Here is a 15201-nt window from a genome sequence, read left to right on the forward strand (position 1 = left end):
AGATATTTTAATATTTATATATTAGTATTTAGTATTTTTAATATTTCAACAATTTTTTAGTTGAGATTCAACAATTCATCTGTTTCTCTTTAATCTATAGATGTTTAATAAGTTATTTATTGAGTATATGCAACAATTCATGAATTCATATTCTTAGAATAATGTATGTGAACTTGGAAGTTAATGTTAAGTTATTATAAGAATATGAAGTGACTTTGTCACATATACTCTAGATAAACATCTACGGAAAATACAAAACAGTTTAACTACTGAATCTCAACACAATAAGCTGTTAAAATGTTGCAACTACTCTATAAAATATCTGCAGGAAATCTATTTAAATCAAGTTTCACCTTTTCACTTTCTATCAGCAAATTCAGTAAAAGACCAAAATAAACAACTTCCCTACTCTGTCTGCAGCACTCAGAATATAGTCAGATTTCCCCCTTTTTAATTGATTTATCCAAACATTAATGTTGTCACTGACCAAAACCCAGTTGCTCAGCCTGCCAAACATGATTAAGTTCAATAAAACCATTACTGAAAGACATGTGAGGACCTGTGTCAACATTCACCTTTCTGTGTCACCTGTTCAGACTGACAGGAGAAATTTAACCTCATTATATAACGTTCTCATTAGTGAAAACGTCTCTGGCCTTTGCACGGGGATTTCATGTTGCCAGCCTTTGTGCTATAAACTACAGTGAGCAGTTGCACAGAACCCCAATTCAGCTGTCGGAAAAATGATGCAGTGTCCCACAAATGGATTACTATACAGGACAGGAAGCCATGCTGCCATAAATCTACAGGAGAGCCGGGCAGGTAGCAGCCCCATCCATCAGTTATCTCCACTTTAGGAACCTTCAGTATCAACTGGAGCCATCCTACATACAACGTGTTTGGTGCTGCATGCACAGTACACAGTCCCAGTGAGTCAAGACGCATGGTGGTACATTTGTCTGTGTCCTAACTAAATATCAGAGTTTGAATCTGTATGAAAATAGAACCAGACTGCTCTAATACATAAACTGAGTATATGTGTATATATTTATATATGTTTATATTTTAATTATATAGTGCTGAACACAGATTTATCACCCAACTCTGCAGTTTAACCTCATCTCTACAAAGCATTGTAGCTCCTTTAAGCTCTTTGTTTTGTTTTCTTTTTAACTGTTTTGATTTACTATCACTGTTCTCATCGAAGTCTGTGTCTATAGCAGCTGTTTTCAGTAAAAAAAAAAGCTCCAAGCACCAAGACAGACACAGTCAGAACAAGTAAACAGCGTGGAGCATTTAGCAGCTGAAGAGAGATGTTTCCCTCAGGAGTCGGTGGAGACCAAAAACAGAGTGAATGTGACTAGGTGGCCAGACACATGATCCCAAATGAAAATTTTGATGCTTCAGATCTGCTGGTTGTGTCAATAACGAAGTTTGCCGACATGTTGAATTAAAAAACAAACAAAAAAGTCTAAATATGACATGCTAGGTACTGCATCAGGATGTTCAGTACATGGATGCTGTCTTTTCACTTTCAGTTTCACAGGGAATGTACCTTTTCAGCTTTTTAATTCATATAGTCTTTCTCAAAATAAACTTATAATGTAGGCAAAACACTTTGTTTTTAGAGTTTGCTTCCTTAAGTTTAGTCAGTGAAAGTATCTGGTTAAGTTTAGAAAATAAACAATCATGGTTTGGCTTCAAATAACTACAGTTGTTTTGAGCGTAGAGTAACGTCACTAGCGTAGCATGCCACACATACAAGCACACAACGTTTTATAATAACTTGACTGACTTTTGATTTCACATGGGACACGAACACGGGCTCCCGGTTTGACCAATCCACCTCATCTCTCACCTGCCCTGTGCAGACGCTCTCGCTCTTTATACTTCAGAGTTGCCCAGAAACCCTTGCCACCTGTGTCAAACCGCCACTAAGGTTGCCTCTGTGCGTCAGTGTTTACTGCCAAGAGCCACTGACCTATCAGTATTTGTCAAATTAGGAGTGAAACCAGGCACCACCCCCAGATGGCAAAAAACTCAGTTAACACAAAACTGAATTGGTTTAAATTAACATTGAGGTCATAAATGAGTTTGACATAAACTCTGACATCCATGCTTTTCTCTGACAAGTTTAAGAGTTCTCTAGTAGATAAATCATTCACATTTTTGTGACCACGAGTTTTCCCTTTGGCTTGTGGCCAATATCTGAACTTTGTGTGAGAACAATTTAAAAAAGATCAAAGGAGGCTATTTAAATCTGTCAGCAAAGACCAGCAAAGTCCTTTAGGATTCAATCTCTGGACACAATGGATGTACAAAAATTCATCTTAATCCATCCAGAAATTGTTGATACATTTCAGTCTGGGTCAAGGTGGTGGATCGACCAATATATAGGCTGACACTGCCATCCCTAGAGCCACACTGCAGCTATCCACGGCTGAATATACTAGGAAATGTAATGAGAGAATGAGGGCAGAAAGAGTGTGTACGTATCAGATGGAGATCATGTTCAGTAGCTCTAACAAGAAGTTCAGAAGTTAAGCTTTTACAATAAATGCTAAAAGCTTTGAACCTGCTGGTCTGTTACTCCTTCCTTCCTTTGCATACAGAGCAGCTGAGGTGCTTGTCTGAGTTCCTGATACCTGGCAGTCACAGCTTGAACCTGCAATAATGAAGTGTATAAACAGACACTGGTGGTGACAAATCATCCACCTCGAACCCTGACAGCAGGGGTGAGAATAGGAGCAGCGGTGTCCTTTCTTCCTGACAGTGAACTGTCACTTGTCATCGCTGTGAGTTGAGATATAGAGCGCAGAACCAATCTGCTAATGCAGCTCAGTGGAATAATAAGAGTGGGCTGTAAAGTCGAGGGCAGAGTCTCATCAATATAAGTAAGCTGTAACTGAATGCAGCCCTGATGATTCATCCCCTCACCTTATGAAATAGTTTGTGTTCGCCCGTGTTGTTTTTGTTTGAGTGTGGCCCTTTGGAGTCTGATGCTCCACAGCAGGCAGGTTGGCAGGATGCTGGCAGGGTGTTGGTTCTATATTGAGTGCAACCGGAAACCTATTAATTAGTGCACCCAGTGTTTACTTGCCAGGCCTTGTAGGAACAACTTAAGTAGAGTTCTACTGTTACTGGGAGGCTGCCCAAATCGTCCCAAAAGCCTCACACAGTCTCTTGTTAAATACCTGCTGTGCAGAAATATTCCTGTTCCTGTAACGGTAATTTAAAGGACCATACCCATTTCTTTTTTCTCTCTACAAAACTCATACTGTGTTTTTTAACAATTCTGACCTTTTTCCAAAGCAGGTGAGAAGAACTGGTGTGTGAACCGCAGCAGTGATTCCAAACAAAACTAAAGTTTTAAGTTTCTGCAAGTTTATCCAGAAATGAAAGCAAATCTATGGTTCTCTGGACAACACAGTTTCATCCCAACTCGTCAAATATTGCCAATTAGTCACTTTCACATCTACATATGATGTGCTGTCCTCCTGCATCTGTTGTTAATACTCCTGGACGGTGTGTCAATTTACACTTGTAACATGTATTGCGTCCTTTACAAAAAGACTTCATGTTTTCACATGAAATGTGCAGTTTCTGCTCATTAGTTTAAACTTACATCGGTAAAAGTCTGTTGTGCAATACAATCACATAGCTCCCGAGTGAAAGTCCAGGGTTTGTTAGACCCATCCAACTCTCCTCCCGTCCACTTTTTAGCGACTTTCAAGCTCCTTCTATTTTGTTGGTACCTGCAGTGTTTTCAAAATGACACCGTCTGGCAGTTTTAATCAACTTTTACTCGTTCGTTGTGTATTGTACCCCTGCGAAAATGTGCCTACAAGACTGAAAAAACTATCAACCGAGGGGGGGGGGTCGATTCGATTCAAAGATTATTTTTGAACCTAGATCATTAATACTCAGCTTAGACATTTGAGGCGTAGCCCGAATCTCTGTTGGGGGTGGCCCCCTAACTATCTTTCAATTCACAGTGAAAATTAATTGATTGACACTTGGAATTTTCCTCTAATGTAAATAAGGTGCCAGGTGCATTGAAAAAAGAGCTTGTTTATAAAAAAAAATTAAAAAAGAAGGTGGCCCCCCCAACAGAGATTCGGGCTACGCCTCAAATGTCCTCAAATCCTAGAAATGCCCTTTGTTCTCCTGACCTCTGTGAAGCTGCTGTTACTGGCCCCTTGCCTCCTGTCATTTTGCAAAGTGGCCCCCACGCAAAGAAAATTGAGTATCCTTGACCTAAACAGCCCAACCATTTATCAAAAACCATGGTGCAGCCAATCAATTCAACACCAATCCTTATCTATAGTAGGGATGGAAGTGTAAAATTTCTCCTGGGAGTGGCATAGGAGGATAAGCTTGGTGGAACAGTAAATAAAAGTTAAAGTATATAAAACTTTATTTATATAGCATTTTTTAAACCAGGCCTTCATTCACTCTGGAGCACAGATACTCACTAAATCTTCCTTTGAGATGTGGTACTATGTAAATGCTTATGCTAACTGAAGACCAGTTGCCTGAGGAGACACACACATTACACACAACTGTATTAATGCTATAATAAACAGCCTCAGAGGACCTAATCCACTCACTGGCCAGCCATCGTCCCTTGCAAAGTTTATCTGCAGCACTGAGGAGCAGAACCCCGTGGGACAACAAAACCCTGAAAACTGGCCTCATTAATTCTAAATGAGGCTATACACAATAACTAGGTTATTCCCAGAGCAAACTTAAGTCACACAAAAGTCTTTGCCTCTGTCTCTCTCTTTGCTTTGCAGCGCCACGAGTGACAATAAAAAAAGCAGTCCTGCTTCATCTATCCAAAGTTAATGACCTCCATCATCTCATTCATTTCTACCCACTGACCTCTATTCCTTTAGCCAGTGACAGTCATCCATTCCTAGCTATTGGCCTTCATCATTCCCTCGCCACCAACTTCTGCTGAGCCCATCCTCCATTTATTACTAACCACTTACTTTTTCTCACTGACCTTAGCCACTGACTATAGCTTTCTACCCACTAGCTTCTTTCCAGTCTTCCATCCATTCCTAGCCATTGACCTCCACTCTTTTCAAACACTTGACCTCCATGAAATCCTAGCCACTGACCTTCTTCTACCTTGGCCACTGATTTTAATCCATCTGTAGCCACTGACCTTCATCGATTCATAGCCACTGCCCTCTGTCTATTCCTCCATCACTTCTAGCCACTGACATTTGTCCATCTCTAGCCACTAACCTTCATCCATTCCTAGTCATTGACTTTCATTCATTCTAAGCCACTGACCTTCATCCATTTCTAGTCATTGAGTTTTATACATTTCCAGTTACTGACCTCTAAAAGCCACTGACTTTAATCCACGTGTACCCACTAAACTTCATCCATTCCTCCATCCACTCTTGCCGATGAATTTAATTCATTCCTTGCCACTGGCCTACTTTCATCCAAAGTCATTGACTTTCATCTATTCTTCCATCCATTCTAGCCACTAACCTTCATCCATTCCTAGTCACTGACCTTCACCCCTCTGAAACCATTGGCTTTCATCCATTTCTAGCCATAGCCGGACCTTCACTGAGTTCTAGCCACTGGATGCATCCATTCCGAACAAAATACTACCACCAACGTTCCTCTATTCATTCATCCATTTTTAGCTACTGACTGCTACCAAACTCGTTGCATTCTCAGCCACTGACTTACTTTGTTTCCAAGACACTAAACATTCTTAGCCCCGCTGACTTCCATCCATTCCATCCCTTGCGACTTACCGACACTGATCTGCATCCATTCCACCGATTCCTAGCAACTGACCTCCATCCTCTCCAAAGCCCCTGACCTCTGTGGATTCCCATCCATTGTCCTCCATCAATTTCTCTCCATCGATCTCCATCCAATCCCAGCCACTGACCTCTTTCCATGCCTTGCTCCTGAGCACCACTGACCCCCATCCTCCCCTAGCCACGAACTCCCACCTATTTCATCCATCTCTAACTGCCAATATCCATCTATTCGCCATTGGCCTCCATCCCTCGTCACTTGCATCCATTATTTGCCACTGACAGCCGGCCAGCTTCTTCCCTCATCCCATCTTACCAGCAAGAGGTGTTTCGACCCTCCAGTAAATATAATTTATCTCCAATTTTAGCAGATGGAAAAGTGCCTCACAGTCAAATAGAGAGATACGTATTTCAGGAAAATGGTTGGAAGACAAAATATTGTAATTATATCTGGTCTCGGTTGCATACAGTTACGTAATTTATAAGAAATCCACGTCTCTTTATTACAGTTCCACTTTTTTTTTTGCTGAAACATGTATGATGTTCCGGATCCTAATCTATAAATTGCTCCAAAGGAAACACACATTTGAATGTAGAATGCATTAGTCATCTTCCGTTGACTTACTTCCAATTTCCCGGCGAAGATAAATGGTTTCATTCTGTTGCACTTATGCCAATGAGATAAGATAGACGACGGGCAGTCTGTCAGTGCATCTTCCAGGGGCTGGAGCGTTGCCAAAAACTGCTTCATATTCCCAGGCCTTTTCTTGCTGGGTACAATTAGGAACATGGTGTCCTGGTACCTGGCCAACACACTGACTGATGCTGATTCACTTCCACTGACCTCCAATAAGACAGGCTGTGGCGCCATTATGGGGAGATGTTGAGATTAAGGGTGGTACTTCTATGGATAACCTTCATGTCAATAAATCAAATTGAAAGATTGATGAGGTGTATACAGGAGATGTTCTGTATGCAGTGGATCTGATTCTGTATTCAGTACACGTGCACATGGTCCTATATACCACAGATATTGCGTAAGCAGTGATTCTTAAAGGGTTTTTTATGCAGAAGACCTTGTGCGAATGCTATGGCTCTCCCGTGAGAAGGTCATTTGTCTAGTGATGTAATTGGTGCTGCATGACGTAATGAAAATCCCCTCAAACATTTGCATATTATCTAATGTACACTGTAAAATCTAATCTTACTTAAAAAAGCCTTTGAAAGTGACTGCATCGACAAAGGAAGTACATGTAACTACTAATCTTAATTTATCTATGTTTTAAGTGTAGTTGAAATCTTGTTGATGAAGTTCACAGATCTGCGAGTTCTGTTTTAACATGTTTGAAAATACAAATATGATTGACTAGTTTGCAACCAGCAGAATACAGACTTATAACACAGTCAACTTGGTTTATTGGAGTTGCTAATACTTAGAAAGAACAAAGTCATTTTATTTGTTATTTTTAAGTGGCAACGATTTCACAAAATTAACTATGAATGTGTCCTCTATCTATCTAAATTTTGAGTAAACTTAATTGAATGTAAAAAAAACATAAATTAAGATTATTAGTTATATTGGCTTTTGCTTTTTCAGGGCAATCAGTTTCCTAGATTATTTTAAGGTAAGATCAACTTGTCAGATTTTACAGTGTACTATGGAAATTGCACAAGTAGTTATTCTTAAAGGGTTTGTATGCAGGAGACCCTGTGCAAATGCTATGGATCTTCTTGGGAAGGTCATTTGTGTAGTGAGGTAAATGAGCGTTGCATGACATATTGAAAATCCATTCAAAAATTTGCATATTATTTAATATATACTGTAAAATCTGGCAAGTTGACTTAAAATAATCTTCCTCTCCTTTAAAAAGTAAATATTACTATTAATTTAGAGGGGGTTTTTATATCTAAGTGACAAGTTTATTTGAAATGTAGTTGTATTTACTGAATTTTGTGAAGTTATTTCAACTTAAAAATTACAAGTGAAATTACCTTGATCTTTCTAACATGTTTTAGAAAATACAAATATTATTCAGCAGTTTGCAAATAGCATAATACAGAATTATAGCATTGTAAACTGGGTACTGAAGTTGCTAAAACTTAAAAAGATTGATTTAAATTCACTTGTCATTTTTAGGTTGCAACAAATTTACAAAATCAAGTAAATACAACAGAGTTTTAAGTAAACAACAATTAGATGTAAAGTAACCATAAATTAATATAATTTGTTCAATTTACTTTTTCAGACACTCAATTACCAAGATCAGCTTGTCAGAATTTGCAGTGTATCATATAAATTGTGTAAGCAGTATGCGGGAGACCCTGTGCAAATGCTGTGGATCTTCATTATTGACATAAATGAGCGTTGTGTGACGTATTGAAAATCTATTTAAACATTTGCATATTATGTAGTGTATGGCATTATATGGGGTGAATGGTGGGAATTTGTACCAGCCAACAAGTGTTAAAGGTTACTGACACATTCAAAGGATTAACATAATGTAAGTATTTATTTATAAACTTAGAATATTACATATTTTCCTTTGATAAGGCAGGTTATATGAACTCCAGAAAGATGATGTTACTGTAAAACATTCCAGCTCTCATAATGGCATACATTTACAGTGAATTCATATAATAAATGACACAGAATTTCTAGTAGGCCCACTATGATACAATATGAAGGATTTTTAAAACATAAAGACGGGCTCAAACTGAAACCCTCTGTTGGAAGGATCCTCAATTTATTACATGTCAGAGAATACATTATAAATACTCAAAAATGAAAATACTATATAAGCGCTAAAACTTACTATCTGACACATTTAAAAAAATCTTATGTGCAATACTACAGCAAAAAGTCTTGCATCCTGTCAGGCTAACTAGAGCTACCTACAGATGTCTACCAGACATTGGAGGACAGTACTTTAGGCAAATATGCTAAGTCACTTAATTTAAGGAAAAAATACTACGCAAACAAATAAGCCATTTTTCTACAGCCTATATGCAGCTTTGCACTGCCTAACAGCACCACAACATCCATTATAGTCTAACTACATACTGGTAGTGTGTCAGAGAGACATGCCAAGGAAGATCAGCGAGCCATTATGGTCTGTGTTGTGTCACCAACTCTTAATAATTTAGCACAACCGTGTGTCACATCCCAAGGAGGATTTAAAGTTTAAACATCTTTGAGGTTTAACCCTTTGAAACCTGGAGCGACATCACATTTCTAGTGCTGCTTTCAGACGCCTATTACAAGTATTTAAACCTTTGAGCATTTGAGCAAATTGGATTTTTTCCCCTAAATTTCGGAGAAAAAGGCAATTAGCAACTTGGTGAAAAGTGTTCCAAAAATTGCAAGAATTTAGTAGAAAAAGAGAAAATAAACAACATAACCCCATCACTTTTTTTTAATTTTTTTTTTTTTAAATTTTCAGGCTAAGGTGAAGTACTTTTTGTCACTTAAAATAGTCCAAGCCATGTGGTACCATGCTGTCCACTGTGTATTGTTTTCCCTGTAGTTAATGTATTCTCGTGTATTTAATGTTATGCAGCTGTGCCTAGCACTTTTTTGCCCAAGACAAATTTCCTTTAGGACAACAATGGGTTTTTTTAAAGAAAAAAAAGAAAAGAAAGGAAGAAAGAAATAGATATAGAAATGTTTTCTAAAAAAAAAAAAAAAAAAAAAAAAAAAAAGGAAAATGTCCACAGAAAAAAGCTAGGGAAAAAATGTAGAATTATCATAGTTACGTGTTTTAAATTAGGTTACAGAATTATTATATATTTTTAAGCACACCCTCATGTCATTTCCTTATTTGTTTGTAAGTTTATTCATTTATTTTCAAGTAATAGTCTTGTACTTTTTACTAATATCTTTGCAAATTTTGGGGTAATTGTCATTGTCTTCTTTCCATGTTTCTGAGGAAAATAAAGCCAATTTGCTCAAATTTCAAAGGGTTAAACAATGTCTTAGGCTGGGGAAGAGGAAGAGGTCCAAAAGTCAAAGCAGGCAAATACTTTATACAGTGCCATAAGGAATTACCGGTTGGCTAAATACTAGTGTATTAGGAAGGTGTGTGGCCTCATAGCTAACCTACGCCACTGTAGTACTACCTCTATTCTGCTCAGTATTCTGCATTAATGTTTCTAAGTCATCTACAAGCAGCAGAGATGGGTGTGGGAGTTCTTTGTGCCTTATTGCTTTTCCTGTTTATTCCACAGTCTCATTCCCTGAAGAGAGAACCCCAGTAATGAATCCTAAAACCCGGAAATCTGTTAGCATTTCAACACCTCCAGTTCCCTTGTCTCAAACTCAATGGGTTTTCTGAATGCGTTTTTTGGTTAGAAGTCTGAAATAAGGCCTGTGGTTAACACAAGCTGAAGGGACTTTCTTGTTCTGTTTTACGTCAGTAAATACCTCACTTGTGTACTTTGAAGTTTTTATGTGTCTTAAAAACATCATTGCTAACAAGTGGCTAACGAGTCATCGCGCCGCATCACGCCGCGTCGTGCCGAACACAGCTTTGCAGCCTCATGGTGGTGGCGACGCGACCATAGTGTAGTTTATTATAGTTTATTTCTGGCAATTGCATTTAGGGTTTAAAAATCCTGAAGGTGGTGTTCATCCGTGGAGATTATCTTGCTGAACAATACCTGTAAGTATCATAAACATTTGTTTACCACAGAGCTTATTTTCTAGAATGATCCAAAATCCAATGGAAAAATACAACGCTGCAGTTAGCCTCAGACTCAGCAGTTAAGGAGAGATTTAAGGGAAGCGTAATTTGCAGTGCTTAGTGACCGATTTTCGACTTTTTGCACCTCCTACTGTGGTGAAAGCATGTTTGATGTTTTAAGTAAAGCCTCAGCGCTGTCTGAAATGCACTTTCAAGTTTGTGAAACCCTCATTCTATTTGTGAAAATCCCCCCCTAAAAAGTACATTTTACTGTGTTTTTCACATGTCGACCACATTGACCACTACACTTAGGCTGGTCAAATCAGAACTAGATGATCCTAGAGAAGATTATTTAAAACACAATTGCAGACTTGTGACAACCTTTTCTATTTGTGAAAATGCTAAAAATTAAGATTTCACTCTGTTTTTCGCATGCAAACCACACTGAACCGGGTCCAGATCAAAAACCGCTATACTTAAACTAGTCAAATCTGAACTAGATTATCCCAAAGATAAAGATTATTCAGAACACTATTTCAGACTTGTGAAACCCTTATTCTATTTGTGAAAATGTAAAAAAAAAGGAGATTTTACTGCATTTTTGACATCTAAACCACATTGGAACAGGTCTCTCCAGGAAATCCATTACACTTTGAGTGGTCAAACCTGGACTAGATTATCCCAAAGAGGCTAAAGATTATTTAAAACACAATTTCTGATTAGTGAAACCTTTACTATATTTGCAAAAGACAGTTAAATGTACTTTTCTTTTGTATTTTCACAAATAGAATAAAGTTTCCACAAATGTGAGAATGGGTTTCAGACAACGCTGAGGCTTTACTTAAAACGTCTAACATGCTTTAAGCATTGTAAATTACATTTCCTTTGACCCTCCACTTAATTGCTGAATCAGAAGCTGTGAATCAGAAGCTAACTCCAGCGTCATTGGAAAAATCCCATAGGCTTTTTGACGAGGGAACCAGGGCAACGTTGGCTTCCGGGTTGGCCTACAGAAAAACGTCATCCCTGGGGCACTCTGGTTGCACTAAGTTAACAGTCAAGAGGAACTGTCTCGTGCAGCACCTGTTTGCCCTCCGTGGCGTCCCCGCCGCTCTCCGCGCTCTGGCACGAGAGCTTCTCCTCACATCTCACAGGTCGGACGATGATGCACGGCCTCGCGGGCTCCCCGCTCGTTCCGGCACCGCGCGCGGGGCTGCGACTGTCGCGCTCGTATTCCTCCTGCGCGCGCTGGATCTTCCTATTCCGGAGCTTCCTCTTGTGGAAGTGGAACGTTGCCAGGGAAACGAGGATGATCCCCACGAGCACGGCCACCAGCACGAGGAGCGCGAGGGTGGAGGAGAACGGTGGAAAAAAGCTGAGCTGCTCCGCGCAGGTGCCGTTATTGGCCTGGAAATGCCCGTGACAGCGGTGCAGCGGCACCGGCAGTCCCGAGGCCTCTGAGGTTCTGGTTGTCATCCGGTCCACTTTTACCGGCCACTCGTGTCTCTCTGACCCCAGTACCCTTCGTGCTCTCCGGGCTCAGCGCGGTGACACCGGCCCGCGCATGTGGTTACCTGCACCGAAAAGAAGACACACGAGAACCGCTCAGAACAATCAGATACCCGCCCACCTGCCCATCCTCACCCGGTCCAGGCTTCACCAGTAACACCAGTTTGAGAGCATTTAAACGGGCAGAGCTGAAGTTAGCTTAACATTCGTAGATTCCGATTCAGCAGTTAAGGGGGGAGTTAAGGGGAATATAATGCTTAGTGATAGATTCGCAGCTTTTTGCACCTCCTACTGTGGTCAAATAGTTCTAGTTACTCGGTAGACGTCTTGACTAAAGCCTCAGCATTGTCTTAAAACCTTTATTTTCATTGGGAAAATGCAAAATGAGACTTTACTGAGACTTTACTTTACTGTATTTTTCACATGACCACACTGAACCAGGTCTCTCTTGAAATCCACTGTAGGCTACTGAGGTCAAATCTGAATTATCCAAGCAAGGTTTAAGTTTATTTTAAATACAGTGTCAGATTTGTGAAATTTTTATTCTATCTGTGTACATGACAAAAAAGCAACATCTCATTTTTTTGCTTTAGCAGAAATAGAATATCAGTTTCACTAATCTTAAATTACATATTAAATAATCTTTAGCCTCTCTGGGATAATCTGCTCCAAATTTAATCCATCTGAGTACAGTGGTTTTTGACCTGGTCCGTTGTGATCTACATGTGAATAATGCATTAAAATCTCAGTTTTTAGCAGTTTCAAACAAAGAAAAAAGGTTTCACAAATCTGAAATTGTATTTTAAAAAGTCTTATGTTTCTCTGGGATAATCTAGTCCAGATTTGACCCGTTTAAGTATAATGATTTTTGATCTGGACCTGGTCCAATAAGGTCTACATGTGAAAAATACCCCTTTTTTGCATTTTCACAAATATAATAAATGTTTCACAAATGTGAAATGGTGTTTAAGACAACGTCGAGGCTTGACTCAAAACGTCTAACATGCTTTCACCACAGTGCGAGGTGCAAAAAGTCGAGAATCGGTCGTTTAGATTTGCAAATTACGTTCCCCTTAGCTCTCCCCTTAACTGCTGAGTCGGAAGCTACGAATACGAAGCCAACTTCAGCGTCGTCAGTGCACACCATTGCACACTGAATCACTATGTTAGATAAAACCTAACAACCATTACAAGAGCACATGCTCAATTAGAAAAAACGGACGTTGCTTTGCATATAAAATGGAGTAGAAGTCAGGATAATACATCATCTATTGTATTGTGTAGGCCTACGAGATTTAGCCATCCTTTCCTGCACTCCAACGCGGCATCGTTGTCTAATGTTAGAGAATAACGTCTGCATTTGGTGCACCTCAAGCCATATAAATTAAAATGAAGCCGATTCTTACCTGATGAAATTGTCAGTGCGGGGAACAGTCCGTGAGTGGGGAGCCGATATGAGTAAATGGGAGAACAGGATCACGGTGACGCATTTCATACAATGAGATGCTGCTGCTGAGCTCCGATCACTCAGGACGCTTTGATTGCCGCAATCCGCTCAGTCTGCATCCAGGACAGCGCTTCCACAGCTAAATACTATAAGTAACAGGGGAAAATCCCTCAGTGTGCACCAAAGTTGGGTTTGAAAATGCGATTATAAAAGAGCTGTGTTCTGGTTTTTCCTAGAAAAGCGCCCCTTCCTCCGGTCATCCGCTGCTCCGCTCAGCATCTGAATGAAGAGCTGCAGCTGCATTAAAGGTCCCGTAGTCAGCTGGCAGGGCTTTTTTTTTCTTCTAATGTAGTCTATGTATTACAGACACCAGAGTGCTTTTATTGCGCTCTGATCTCTATATTCACAAAACCTTATTCTCTTCATGAATCAAATAAAGAATAAACTCAGAAGTAAATTATTTCAGTAACCATTGGCATTCCTGAGGGTGTGGTCACTCAAATGCTGCATGATTTGAAGCGTTTAAGCCTCATTATGGGGGGTGTAACTAATGTCTACCTGGCATGCATTCATTTTAGCTAATATAACTATAGGATTTTTGTCAATAATTAGCTTTTTCCATGATTTATGGAAAGGAAAAGTTGAAAAAATCGAATATTTATGGACATCTATGGAGTTTGTGAGTCATTATAGAATATGTGCTTGGTAAGCATAGGTGTGGATTTAGGGAGGGACGCAAGGGACACCTTTAATATTTTGTACACGTGCATTTGTCCCAAAAACATGAAAGCAGCAGATGACTTTTATTTTGACAAAAATATAAACACTTACACAATAAATTGATGCAGAAATGACACAAATGGTGCAAAAAATCAGAATGCAGGAAATTAAGTGTTTGATGCTCAAAATTTATCTGGTGGGAGACCCTGACCCCCGTCTTATATATACCTCCTACCTTATGCAACACAACATTATTATCATTATTAAATGCTGTCACTATACTCATTAAACATCACTGGAAGCTGTTTGTGAGGGGACCTGTGATTGAAGTTGATTAGGGCCAAATGTTTCATTCAATAAATGCTGTTTATTTAATATTTTTCAAAGTTTTATGGCAGTCTAAAGCAGCCAGACCTTCACACACTGTCAGCTTTTATTGAACTCCATTCAAAAACACTTGAAAAGTCAGCTGTGATGTTTGCCACTTCCCCATCTCCCCACATACTTCCTTCCTGACCAAATTTGGGTTTTCTGGCTCAATGATGGTGATGAGTAATAAACCCAAATCACTTGGATAACTGGTAATCTTCATAGACTCACTGCAGTCATGAAATTCAGTAAGGATTAAGGAAATGTCCAAATAAGGGGCTAAATATAACTGTTAAGCACATGGTTTCACATTAAAAGTACTCTTGAATTATATATGTTACACATTCACTTTTACTTTTGGTGAAGAGATTAAATATTTTACAAAAAAAACGTCACTTAAAGTAAGTGTCGACGGATTACTGAACAGGCCCACAGAGCACAAGCCCAGGAGCTCAAAGTGTCAAGGGCCCCTTGGCCTCCATATGCAAAATGTCATTCAAATTATGAATTAAGAGACTCAAAGTTTAAACAAAGAGCCAAAAAAAAGACTACAAAGAGATGCAAATGAACTGCAAAGATACACAAAATCACTGCAAAACAGACAAAACAACCACAAAAAGACAAAATTACTACAAACATGGACAAAACAACCTAAAAGAGGTACAAAATCACTACAAAAATG

General features: G+C 39.2%; 1 protein-coding gene across 1 annotated transcript; it reads right to left on the bottom strand.

Moving 5' to 3' along the window:
* Positions 1–11371: 11371 nt before the first annotated feature.
* On the bottom strand, positions 11372–13709 carry LOC121953100 (uncharacterized protein C11orf87 homolog). Its single transcript, XM_042500048.1, has 2 exons — positions 13390–13709; positions 11372–12048 (listed from the first exon to the last, which is right to left on the bottom strand). Exon 2 carries the CDS (start codon positions 11948–11950, stop codon positions 11525–11527), a length of 426 nt encoding a protein of 141 aa, XP_042355982.1. The 5' UTR covers positions 11951–12048; positions 13390–13709; the 3' UTR covers positions 11372–11524.
* Positions 13710–15201: the final 1492 nt, after the last annotated feature.

This window comes from Plectropomus leopardus, chromosome 13 (genome assembly GCF_008729295.1).
Source record: "Plectropomus leopardus isolate mb chromosome 13, YSFRI_Pleo_2.0, whole genome shotgun sequence".
In the NCBI taxonomy this organism is placed as follows: Eukaryota; Metazoa; Chordata; class Actinopteri; order Perciformes; family Serranidae; genus Plectropomus; species Plectropomus leopardus.